General features: G+C 39.6%; 1 protein-coding gene across 1 annotated transcript in view; it reads right to left on the bottom strand.

The window, feature by feature from the left end:
- Positions 1–485: 485 nt before the first annotated feature.
- Positions 486–13,937, bottom strand: part of SPSB4 (splA/ryanodine receptor domain and SOCS box containing 4) — a gene marked incomplete at its 3' end in the record, with an annotated part of 69,705 nt that continues 56,253 nt past the window's right edge. The window contains exon 2 of the mRNA XM_082321018.1: positions 486–613. Coding sequence (XP_082177144.1) covers positions 486–613 — 128 coding nt within the window. The remainder of the gene's footprint in view (positions 614–13,937) is intronic.

Raw genomic sequence — 13,937 nt, 5'->3', positions numbered from 1 at the left:
AACAACTCTGGATAACAAAGGCAAGGTTTAAGTATTTTTCAAAAGTTACTGTTAAGATTTTTCCTCTGCTAAATTATTTTTATCTATTGGGCTGAGGTGTAGGAGAGAGAAAGAAGAAAAAAAAAAAATCACATTACTGAAGAATGCTCTGTCCTGCATGAGAGTGGATCTTGCAGGTCAGATTTTCTATTGGCATTTACCAGACGCAACAAAGATAAACCAATATATGACAGATGAGAATAATGGCCTTCGGGACTGTAAACACAACAGGCAACAGATAATACACAAATCTCAATCAAATCAATGTTTTCACATTCTTTAGTAGTCCCTCACAGTGATCTGCTTTCACTGGTTCAGAAAAAAATATATATTAAAAATTAAATAACACTTAAGCGTCCATCACGAAGATTTATATTTTGCTGTAAACAATTTTCTGCCATTTGCATTGATGTAGTCCAATGTGAGGCCAGAGGGTTCTAGATGTCTTATTGGTACTGTAAATAATTTTTCAGCGACAGAGGCAAAGGTAGAATTTCTATGTCATGCAGGCGGTCTCTGCCAAGAGCAAAACGAATTGATCTTCGGCACAAGTCCATTAAAGGCAGGGGTTCCGCTGAAAAAATAGAAGAAAAATAAGAAAGAGTTAATTTTTCAGCATCTCCATTTACAGACAATGTTTTATTTATTAACATAGATTCTGTATTGTATTAAACAGTCATAAAAGACAGTAATGGTATCGTGAAAAACCTGACAACCAGGAGGCAATTAAGATAATCAATAGACGCAAAGACAGAATTCTATGCATTTCACCCATAAGTAGAGACTGCAAAGCTTCAGACAGCTTCCCTATCTGTAAGGCTTAAAATAATAATCCAAAACCATGCTTCAGGCTTACCAAGTTGCGGCATAAGAAGTTATTACATTTCCAGATTTCTACCAAGACAAAGAGCTTCTGCTCTGTTTATAACACAACATTCATCATGTCGCGTTAATGTGAACTACACTGGCAACTTCTGACCTTTACATACCAGTTCCTTCTGCGTCTTAGGAACTGGAAATGGGACTTCAGGGTAACCAAACTTCTCAGCAAACACTGCTTTTCCTGCAACACTCTCTTAGCCTTTCTTTCTAGGAAGTTCATTTGGAAGCAAAAAACTAAACAAAACACCCTCAAAAATCTAGAGGAAATTTAACCTTTTCCTCCATGAATAAATTAGGGGTGGAGGATTCAGCTCACTAGAAGGCAGGGTGTGTGTTCTCATACATATATACACCCTCAAAATATACAAACATCTGTAGATGCTCTTAGTTTAATTTAATAGAAGTGAATTAAGTATCTGTCACAAATGCCTGGCTGATAGCACTTAAGATTGGAGACCCAAACACAGTGATCTGCAGCATCTCAAGCCATCTCACCCTGATATCCCATCCTGGCCTCCAAGATTTGCACAGAATTGCAGGAACATCATAGCATTTCCCTCCAATGGTAGCATGAATGACCTCTGTGATTGCGGGGTTTCCAATGGGAATCTTTTTGCAGCAGGAACTGGAATAAAGCTGTAGTCTTTAACCACTTACAGCTATCTTCAAGAACAACTTTAATCAGATGGATTTGGTTGTATATGTTAGTTTAAAAGGGTAAGAGCTTAAAAGACCACAAGAAGCTCTTCCTCTTTACGTGATAAAACAGTAGTGGCCTTTAAAACCTTACTAGTACTTTCAAATGGAGAAAAAAAAATGTCATGTGCCTATATTATAGTGATAACCTTTTATAAACTTGACAGATTACTTACAAGTGCTCAACATTGTACAGCACTCTGGTTTTATCAGGAGTTCTTTTATGTGCCACATGCAGATTTACACAAACTACTACGTTAATCTACCAATCCTTTAGCTGATATTATTTTAAAACCTACTTGAAAAAAAAATCATTACAAAGCACAAAATATCCGATTTAAGGATTGGGTTTATACGCTATAATTATCTGCTCTGGTGACACACCACTGACTTAATGGATTTTCCATCAGTTACCCTAGCATCACATCTGATTTGTATAGGCCACAGTTCACTATGGTGTTTCCCAAAAGTGTCTAGGGAAAAAGCTTAGAAACCATTCTGTCGTATGCTGAAACACTAAAAATCTTATTTAAGTTTATAATCACTTCAGTGACTTAGATATGGAGTCTACTTCTCCTTAAAAATCCACTTAATCTATAATTTTGGCTAGTAAAAGATCAAAATATAAGAGCCCTCATATTCCAGTAGTAAAGTAACATTTTCTGTACATCGGTGATCTTAGTTTTTATTTTTACATACCAGAATTATGAACGTTAAATCTTAAGGCATGAAGCTGTAAAATTCATTAACCAGGATTAATAAGTAAGAGCAAAAATAGCTCATGAGTTCCAAGACACAGAATACAACACATCTTACAAGTCTTACACCATAAACAACACTTTTCTAAGTATCTTCCCAGAATCTCTGCGGCCCCATTAAGAAGATGTAAAATAAAGACTAAAAATGCTTAAAGCCATTAACTGACCATGTGGTCTCTGTTTTTCCTACACAAAGGAATATGTAAAACACAGCCATCTGTGCAGCCAGGCACAGAGTTAATCCTAAACTTCAAAACACAATTTAAGGAAAGGTTAAAATATTTTTCAAGCTTGAAATGCTAAATGAATGTCTCCTGTCTCGCTTCTACAGGGAATTTTCAAATGCTAAAGCAAATGTCCCCAAGTGTTTGCAACAGCTGCTAAATTACACATACTGAATGTATTTTTGCAACTTGAAAATTTAACTATACTCTTTTTATTCTCCTTTCTATCCAACAACAGTTCAAACCTACAACAAAATTAGAACAGGTTTGTCCTACAATACCGAAAGTTATATTTTCTGGGGTGCTGGCTGTAAGAACTTGATGAAAAATCATAATAATAGCATTTTAAGTAAAAACTTTTGGCAGCTATGAATAGTCCTAAATGATCAAAAATTAGATTCAGGAAAACAAATCACTTTAGGTTTCAAAATAGTTTATGGGATAAATGTAAAACTGTTTAAAATTGAAGACCCACAATTTTCAGACAGTGTAACTCAACAGAACCATCAGTAAACATTTGGTATGTACCTTAATGCAAGCACTCTCCCATCCATCACACCTCACATTTTTACTACGTATCTTACAAAGGAGGATCATTTGGAAAAAAGTTTGGGTTTTAAGAAGCACAAGTTAGGTTTTGAAAACTGGACGAGTTTCAGGGGGAGGCATTTGTATTAATATGGGGAAGAGGCAGAAGAAAGCTTGTATAGGGATTGTGCAGACCTTTGACCCTGTGCCGTACGGCAGCTGGGAGTGCTTCTCAACTCCGGCAGCTGGGTGCATCCCTCAGCAGCACCCTGCCCTGAAGCTGAGAAGACAGAATCAGCCGTGCACCCTTCTTCAGCACACTGGGTCCTGGGCTAGATAGGTGCCACCATGTGCCCCAGCAGGTCCACCGCCTTGGGAACTGGCAGAGCAAAGGCATGCCAGAGTGCCGCTGCCCGGCAGTCTAGACATCAGCAAGTGGCAATTTCAGAGATGCTTTAACATTCATCAGGTGCCAATATCTGGCATACAGCCTGGCTGCCAATATCTGGCATTCACGCTGAGTGCCAAGCCCAGGCTCTGCTGTGCCCCCATCGCAGCTCCGATGGTTCACCAGCTGCGAGGCGGTTCCTGCGCTGGAGCTCAGGGAGAGGGAGTTGGGACGATGTTAGCACAGCACAGCACGTCGGCGAGGAAATGGCCCGCTACAAAGAGGTTGCTCATCATCTGCTGTAACGGTTGAACTGTCTCTTTCACACACATGCAAACACCAAAAGTGCTTCACCTTTTCAGGGAAATTCAGTCAGATATAAAAGTATCACAAGTAACTGGGTCCTTTCGGAAAGGAAAAGTTCGACCATTCTGAGTATATATTGCTATGCACCCCGCCTAAAACATACACAGACTTGATGCATCCAAAACACTCAAAGGCACATTCAAACATTCAAAACAGTATTTCCAAAATGCTGTTTTCATTTGAGAACACACAAATAATGCTGAGAATAGAATATTCTAATAATGCAAGAGATGGGAAGATGAATATTCTGAAGCCACATGGTTAGCTGTAAGTCTGGCTACCAAAAAAGTCTGTCTTTCACAACATTAAATAATTACCTTTGAAAAACTTTTAAATTCAGGGATATTAACCGATTCTCAGAACATCTCATGACTTAGTATACCTAACATGCATTATAAGTGTCGTATTTTTAGAATAATCCACAACGGAATGGAACTGGAGCATTAAAGCCCCCCAGAAGAACATGAACCAGCCATTTTGCCAATGTTATGTGAACTCCAGTAATGTTCTTACCATTAGAAAAAAGGAGGAATGAATTGCTGAGCTGGAATGCAAAATTGTTAAGAAAACACGACTCACAAGAATGGCTCTTTGTATTAAATTCCCAACCAGGCTAAGAAATTCAAAGCGAGACACTCCAGGGCAAGGGAGCAAGCTTTGCACAGGAAACCCAGCGCTTCCTCTCAGGCTCCAGCAGAACTCGGAGAGAAAAGCGCAGCTACGGCTTGCTGGGCAGCACATGCACTGAGCCTCGGGCCAATTCCCGTCACCATCCTGAACATACCTTCTGGAATCGTCTTCTCGTTTAAAGTTTACTATGAAACCTCTTCACCTAAAGGTAGCTCCTCATAACTGTCACATTACAGAAAACTATTTTTCAAGAGAAAAAAAAAAACCCACAACAGTGAAAAAATAATACTGCTTAATGTCAGAATTTAATTCCCATGTCTCCCAATTTTGTGCCTGTAGTTCCCAAGAAGGCCCATTAAGAAAAAAAAAAAAAAAAAAAAAAGGCTAAGAAACAGGCTTTTGCTTCCACTGCTTCTCAGAATTGTATCTGCAACAGGCCCACCATGGGTCACAGTACAGGATACTCCGTCGCAAACCCTCCTTTCCCTACACTACAGTTATGTGCGTGCTTCTACCTGAAAACCTGGGAGCTGGGAGTAAGGGCCAACAACAGCTGCTCTTCTCACACAGAGCTGCATTTCACCAAGTGGTGTACAAAACAGCTTAAATAGCTATTTAATATAATAGCTAATAGCTTAAAAATAGCTTAAACAGCTATTCAATAAATTAAATTAATGAAAATAGCTATTTAGTAGCTATTTAGCTATTAATAACACAAAATAGTGGTGTTTATATATCTAGATATTTTCGTTCTAACGGTGTCACTGATGGTTTAAGGACAAAGGCAAAGAAACATTTCTAACTAGAAACAACTATGTGCTTGTGAGCATTTCTCCAATAAATATGCATCTGCAATAGCAGTTTGCACATCATTACCAGCTGAAAAGTTCATTTAGTTTTGGCAACCTGTAGCTATTTAACAATCTGGCACTCCAACAAGACTGCCTCATCTTTGTAAACAGGCTTTTATAGTTGAGATACTAAAGTCATTTAGCATCCAATAACACTAAATGTTATTAACTGCAATGTTACATAAGGCTCATACAAAAGAGCAGCTTTTAGCACACAACAGTTATTTGCCAAATGACAATACTGATTTTTTAAATAAATTTTTAAAGCTCTAACACCACATAACGTTCATGGCTTTCATTAATCTATGAGGAACATATTTTTAGCTCATTTTATAAAATCGGAGTTGTCTGGTGGAAAAAAAAAAACAAACCACACAATCAAAGCAAAATTAAAGCTGGTTGAAAAACAAAGGAAGTTTCTGTGAGGATCATTGTCACCAAAAATTAAGATTTTTTTTTTTTTTAGTTATTTTATAGGTCTACCTAAAATGCCAAATTATCTTATATTTTGATATTTTTGGCCTTAAACTTGTTAAAAAGCACTTATATTCAGTGTTTCATGTTACTGTTTCCAACTGCTGTAAGGCAGCTTTACAGTCAGATTTAAAACAAAAAAAAAAAAAAAAAAGGAAAAAGAAAAAATACAGTGTTATGAGACAGAGATGCAATCGCATATCATTAAATAAGTGGATGACATCTCCTCAGTCCTAACTTTGCTGTGCTAACAACAGTACCACGAGGGAAAAGCCAGCTCATTAACGAGGCAACAGCGGCATAACCTTTCTTGCCCCAGAATGCCCATCACCCGGCAGAGGAGCAAGCTGAAGCAGCATCGCCTCAAGAATGGGAAGGAAAGTAACCTCTTGCAAAAGTAATACATGCCTGGTGCACAGAGAGCAGCCTGGGAAGCCAGGAAAATGCACGATTCCTCTGTTTGTATCCTAATTGGGCATAAGGTTTTCTATACGTTACGTACTTGGTGACTATTGCCCGGTTCCCCTTTCTGCCCTCCCCTCTTTGCTACCAGTAAGTCAACATCACTCAGGTTCCTGCCCTGCACTTCTTTTCACTGCTCAATTTTAATCTCATACCTTGCCAAGATCAAAGATCATCATCATCTTTAAAGGGATGATGTCCCCAAAAGATTAACCCTTTGTCATGGAAAGGTGATCCAATATGGACACAAGATGACATTCTTAGACTGTCCCTGTTCTGGTGGGCCTCCCATAAACCAGGCGGGAAGGGAAAGCTCCACAGCTTGTCACCACTCTGCTACCTGATGCCTACCTGTTCCGATGGACAATCCCCTGTCCCAATGGACAATCCTCGTCCCCCATCAGGACACCTGAGTGCCTGCCATACTCCAGACTGCAGCACGCTTTTTTTTTTAATTCTTTTTCTTGAATTTTCCCCCCTTCTTCCAGGTATTAAAACACCTGCTAAGGGGTAATGTGGCCTAAGTGTTTCCATTAGGGTGATTTAGGGTATACAGAAATTTGTAACTACCGTTTAATTATCACATACAATAAACATACAAATACACGTAAACCAGGAGTTTTCCTTCCAACCTTTCTGCCAAAGCTTAATTATTGCTTTAATTTTACACAGTACAGGCCAAATTCTTTCCCCTACATAATACGGTACATAAATACACCCCTTGTGACATATTTATGGCTTCCCTGATGCAACTGATGGAAAATTTGAGTCGTGTTCCTTAAATGGCACAATCTAGAGAAAGGAAATTGCAAATAATATATTAAAGAACACAGGCTATGACCAGTCATAAAAAATGCTAATAAATCTCCTAACAGCAATGAAAATTCAGTCAAAGGATAACAAGATAAAAGAAATCACTTGTCTATTTTTCCCACAGATGTCTTTAAGCTCTGCAGCCTAACCCGGCAAACCCGACAAACAAAGCACCTTAGAACATCCCATTGTCATCACGGCTCAGGTGATCCAGAGGAATCACCACTCCCAAGAATTCTGCAATTCCAAAGGGAACACCGTGGTTTTTCAAAAGAGCACTGCCATTTTTCTGGAACTCCCACGTTTATCCACCCGAGGGCCCTGGGCTCTGGCAGACCACTACCAAACTTCGGCTGGCTTTGCAGAAGTGGCGGCGGGCTGCGAAGCTGCGAGCTGCCCCGTAGCAGCCGCAGGCCCTCCTGCGGGCCCTCCTGCAGGCCGCCCACGCAGCTGGCTCCTACACAGCTGGCAGCTATCGCACTCGCTTCTTCAAAAGCCTAACGGGTGGCAGATGGGGAGATTTTCTGTTATCAGTCAAGGCTGAGGAAAAGCCGCCGTCTCCAGCAGTTGTCTGCTAGGACAAACAAAGCTTTATGTAGTACCCCATCAGCACCTTGCTGTTAGCAGCCAGGGTGGGGAAGTAAAAACACAAAAATACTGCAAACACCCCCCTGTACCTGAGCTAACCCACATCCCGCAAAAATTTGGTACTTGAAATTAAATACGTTAAAGGGAGAAAGGGGGGCAAGAAAGCTTGAACAGAGGGAAGGACTCAGGGGTAAATCTCCCTCCTCCTCCTCTGCAAGTCTTGCGCTGGGCAGGGGGGATTGTTTAACAGATACCTTTGGCTTTTAAGTGCTAAATGCAGTTAAGCTCAGTTTAAAACTTCAATCAGGCATCATTTAGCAGAATTAAGCTGAAAAAGAAGCAATGAACAAGCAGATATTCTGCAGCATCATTTGTTTTCAGTTAATGCTCTCCAGCTGTGCTTTCTCGAGAGGAAAAGAGTTGAAAAGCAGAACAGAATGAAAACAAACCAAAACCAATCCCAAAAGCCCGTGGCCTCCTGTTAGGGGTTCAATAAAGAATCTGTCATTTGAGCACAAGTATGTATCTCCTTGCAATTTCTTTTTTGCATTTCAGTGTTTGCAATCTCCTAGGAAGATGACACAAGACTTCGACAACCGGTCCTGACTTGTAAGCACCAGAGCACATGCCTAAATCCAATGAATTCAATGCAGGGTTAAAATTTATTCTTAGAGATTTCAATTTAGTAGACTTAAGCATATGCCTAAACACTTTTTTTGAATCATATTGGTTATAGGAGTGCTCTTCCTAGAAGAGTAATTTGTCTGTGCACATTGGTAGCAAGGCTGTTTATACAGTCATATACATATATATCCGTAGAAACCCTCTTCTGAGAGACTCAATGTGCTCTACAGTTCTTACCCTCTAGGTAGGTTTATGATCCACCTAAAAAGGGCTCTAGATCAAGCACATTTAATACATTTAACAGGAGTAATACAAGGTCTGGCCCAGGCCACATCTACAAGCAAACTTCCCTGTGGAAACTTTCCTGAAATCTTCGTTTTCTGAATTACAACAGCTAATTTAAATGTACGTATGCATTATAATAATTCAATTTCCAGTAACAAAAAAAAAATAAAAAAAAATCACAGGCATGATTCATATTTGACAACATTTTAAACACACTATTTCTCCAAACTACAGATTACTAAATTGTACTGCTCTACATAATTCAGAAACTGCAAAACAGAGCCAGATAATAATGAATTTTACCAGAAAACGAGTGGCTTTTTTAAAAAGGAGCAAAGCCCTGTAATAAGCTGGTTTTGTTACAGCTTGATAGATTTGCATGCTGTCAGAGTGTGCAAGCAAGAACGGGGGCCGCTTCCCTTCTGAAAGAGGAAGCACATGTGTGATTTCATCGGGAAAATGCAGATAGGAAGGATGAGCCGGAAAGATTTGCTTTCTGGACCGATTTGTTTGTTCTCCTCCTCCCCTCAAATACTTCCACAAAACAGCTCTTCTCTTTGTTCTTGAACACAGTAGGAAGGTAAATTGAGACTGTTACTTCAGTGATGATCTGAATGTTCTGTAGTAGAAAAGACACCTAACATACATACATGCTCTTTAAAACCAACAAACAAACAAACAAAGAAAATGAAGTGCTTAAGGTTAGAGATGAGCCTTAGCCACAACCGTTGGCTCCTTAACTCCTCCCCGCTCGAACCTCCCCAGGTTTAACATGTTGGGAATGTGGATTTGGCTTAGATTAATCTCTAATGTACACTTTATAGCTTTGACTCTTAGAAACACATTTATCACCATTAAATTCAGCTTGTGTGCCAGGCCATAAAGAGGGAAGTTAAAATATATCAAGGTGAGAGAAGATTAAAGCTTGGATGAGAATTTCACTGAGTAGATGCATTGGAGTTCAAAGACAATGTTGTTCAGAGGTTATGGACAGATTTATAGGCAAAGTAATAACGGAGAAAGTTGAAGGAAAGTTCAGGTTTCAAGGACGAACCGCTGCAGACAACTATTGCGACAGGAGTTCACACACTGCAAGCAATATGCAACGTGACGACTGAAATATGATTAAACAATCCCTTGTGTTTTATCTCGGCACGAAACGTGCTTCAGAAATGGGCAAATAAAACCAAAACACCCATGCACAGGTACACACCTATAACAACCTTTATGGGTGTGAACAAGTCTTTATTGGGGGGGGGGGGGGGGGCGGGGGGGGGGAATGATCAGAAAGTTTTTAGGTGAATCTTTTCCCTTCCCTGCCCTTCAATTCACTGGCACATTTGTGTTATGCTGATCAAGTGCATTTTTTTTGAGACAGAGTGAATACAAAAAGACAAAACGTTGGAACTCTTTGCTGAACCCACCTGGTTGCCTGACTGCTCCTTCTGCCCTTCTCCCACTGGCCTATTTTATCTACCTGCTGTATTTTGTACGACATACTGATTGTGTGGGACGATGAAGTACACCCTGGCATCTTTTATTCTACTGTGCCCAGCATGCTGGAGCCTCACAAGACTTTCTAAATACTACCATACTAAATAACACATGCTCGTTCAAGATTTCCATTGCTTACAACTCCTATATTCTCAGCTGGAACCTATCACAGTAGTTTTCTGTATGGGTGTTTAGTATTGTACTAAATAATAAAGCTATTTACTCGTTAGCAATTAAATTGATTCAAAGCATCCTCTGCATCACGTTGCACCACACTGCAGCTTTCTTCAAAGTTTCACCATATTGACAGGGTGTCAGAACTGATGACTCTCCTACTTAAATTTATACCAATTGTGCTGAGCTGTTTAAGACAATAAATATTTGACGACATTCCTCATATCATTGTTAGACGACATTTTCTCAACTGCTTCAATTTAAATTACACAGAACCTCCAACATATGCAGATTTCCTCAAATCAAGTGAAAAAATGGCAGCAGCATGTCATTTAAATTTTAATGGAACTGTATACAAGCTAATGATCTCTAGGGGAGATCTGCAAACAACAGACCTGACTCATCACTTCCTTAGTCTAGTTTTGATATTAACTGAATTACATTGGAATAAATCTGGAGCAATGAAGTTGCAATTAGGCTCAATATAAAGAATTTGACCCCATTAGTTTAATACCATTTATATTTTTTATTTCTTGAAAGTTTTTTTTTTCTTAAGTACCATAATCTTTATCAGCAGAAAATGGGTACTGGAGATTATCTGAATTATTTTCATACTGAATTTAGGATTCGTCATTGTTCCTGATATGCAAACGCAGCTGATGCTCTCTGCAGACATTTCTAAAGCATTCATTTTGAACACAAATGCACTCTCATATGACAGGCAGAGCACACAGGGCTGCCTTTACTCACCATTGCTCAGCTCTTCTCATCACAAGCTCCTGTCACCATCTTTCAACCTTGGCAAAGCTCTGTCTGAAATTTCACACTGCTGTGCCACCGCCTACAACTGGCACTCCTGGCATGTTGTCTTACAAATGGTCTGGTCATTTTGTAAGAAAGAGTGTGGAAAGAGGATTTCCATATTATGCATTCCTACAGCCACTGTATGTGACATGTTATCATACCCCGAGCCTCTGAAGCACCAGCATAAAACCCACTGATGGGAAGGGAGAGGTGAGGGGGTAGGTGGGCTAGGGAGAGTGGTTTGCCACTAATGTGACTTTTCCTGGTTCCTGGGCATGTGGTGGGGGGATCCAACATGACAACAAACGTTAAAATTCACAAAAAAAAAAAATAAATCTGCAATTCCACATGGGATTACTAGAATCTGATAGGTCACTTGAGTTTTGCTCACACTGAATTTCTTCACCTCCAGTGCAGCATCACTGGACAAAACTTTACTGTACTTGGTCCGAGTGGATACATGGCCAGCAGGAGCCCCCTCTGAGCTGTCTTCTCTGGCCTGAATGGCTGACAAGGGAGGCGGCGGTTGTGGTGGAACCTGCTGCTGTTCTCCACCCATCTATCATCCCACTCCTCAAAACACTGCTTAATATATTTTTGGAGAACTAGGCCTGCAGCAGCATACCAGTCACGGCTTCTTCCCTGTCCTCCTCCAGCTCTCCAGATCCAGCTAACGTATTTTCTCTGGCCCTCTCAAACTACACACGACGACTCTTCCCCCAATGGCGCTCGCTTGCTGTTCCAATGAATTCAGGCGCAAAGGGGAGGACAGCAAGAAGCGACCGGGGACTTTTACCCCAGCTCTCTCCTCCCTACACACTTCCCAGCTTCACGCTTGGTCCTTCTGTCCTCGTGCTTTATGTTATCCACTTGTGGTTTTATGGCCACCATCTGCACAGGACGTCACTGATGTCAAACAAGATGAGGAGAAAACCAAGTGCAGCTGAACCACCGAGCAGTGTGGCTGCGCTCTAGAAGGGACTATAAAACACCACGAAGGGACTGGGTTTATTGCTTCTTACTGATTCATTATCAAATACACTTTGTCCATAAACAGCATTTTCCAGCTCCCTCCACCCCAGCTGCCAGCTGGCTAATGCAGTTCACAGGTGTAAATGAAAGCATCATTTGGCCCGCGAAAAAAGCTATTATGAACAAAGATTTATCTAGATTTTCAGATGCCAAAATCAATCTGTAAGGCTGGCAATTAAAAAATTGCATCTGGGAACAACAAAGCAAAGCTGAGCAATTCACTCGCCTCTTTAATGTACTTGCACGCCTTATTTCTGTAGGGAAGGGAATCCCATCAACCCACTAATACAGCTGATTTCAAATAAAAAACTAGAATGAAAGAAATTGAATATGTGCTAAAATCCTTATAAACAATTTATACGTGTTTGTGTTTTCAGATTCCTGAAGAGATTCAGGTAGTAGCTTGAGACAGCTCACTACTATATGTGTGTGTGTGTGTATATACACACACAGGCACAAGAACATAAAAAGGTACGAATACGAGGGGAACATTTGAACCACCCTCTCCTCCTTCCTACACACATACTTCACTTATGTTAGTGGCAGTAATGCACCATGGAGTTTAGTGACAGAAAACAGTTACTACTATTTGATTTTAGATTTAAACAGAGGGAAAGAGACAAAAGAGATGAAGCTATGAGCTGGAATTAATATTATTCTACTTATATTAAGAACAATTCTGTGATTAACAGCACAGAAAAAAATTATTTCTAGAATTCTACCATTTGGGCAGATGTACAATAATTTCTTAGTACAAAATATAAACTAATTGCAACATGGTTTAGCTACAAGAAGATACATTTTCTTATCTGGGCATTGGTAAATATGCAGGTTAAGGTTTTCAAGAATAAGTGAGTTTATGCAAGCCCATACCACAATAAATGACTTGATTCATTACAGTGTCAAGTGGGCAGCAGAGCTTAGTGAAGACAATAAGGCCATTTCCAGCCCAAAAAAAGGGATGGCATTTTTTGACAACTTTTTCTTTCATATTTTATTTACAGTTTGGGATATGACAATCTCAAAATTACATATTAAGTTCTTTAATGGGAAGAATGGGGGTGGTGGTGGTGTATTTTTTTGTTTTTTAAATTAGTGGAATATCAGTTTGATGGTAAATTCCCATTATGTTTTAATAGATTCTGAACAGACTCCTTCACTATCAGCCTCGTATTTTGAACACTAATTTTTATGTATTTCTTAATATGATTGCAAAAACAAAAAGAAAAAAGGTGAGAGACAAATGTCAATCCCATTTTATGCTTCTGTGGCATGTATAAACATATATATTGTTTTTATTTATATATATATATATATATATAAAAAATATATATAAAAACCTCCACTATGACTGTTTTCTTTTCAACCGAATCTTCTGACCTATTAAACCATTTAAGTCTGTCTTATTTTCTCCTCTTATCAGCCATCTCTTTCCCTTTCTTCTGTGCTCCTACTCTCAAAGGAAACAGTGTCATTCAGTGAACTAGGGTTTAAAAATGAAAGGCCTTTCTACCTGTGGGCCTGTAAACATCAGGCACAGTATATTTTGCTTTTTTTAATCTAAAATCTAGGTGACATTGGTGCAACAGATGAAATGCTAAATTATCAAAACAAATTCTTTAACTCAGCACTTAACGCAAAGTACAAACTGCCAAAAATATTAAAAGCACATTCAGAATTACACACAGCACAAAAGAATGCTTCCCACCAAATTCCTTCTGCTCCCTGTCGACTCAGCCTTTTTCACTCCACCAGCATTGTCAGCAAAGCCAAAGGGAATTTTGCCAGGGTAAATACTGCTAAATGGGGTCCCCCATCCACAAAT

The sequence above is a fragment of the Platalea leucorodia genome (assembly GCF_965183815.1).
Source record: "Platalea leucorodia genome assembly, chromosome: 8".
Lineage (NCBI taxonomy): Eukaryota > Metazoa > Chordata > Aves > Pelecaniformes > Threskiornithidae > Platalea > Platalea leucorodia.
The sequence above is the reverse complement of the archived record's forward strand: the minus strand, read 5'-3'. Positions and strand labels throughout refer to the sequence as shown.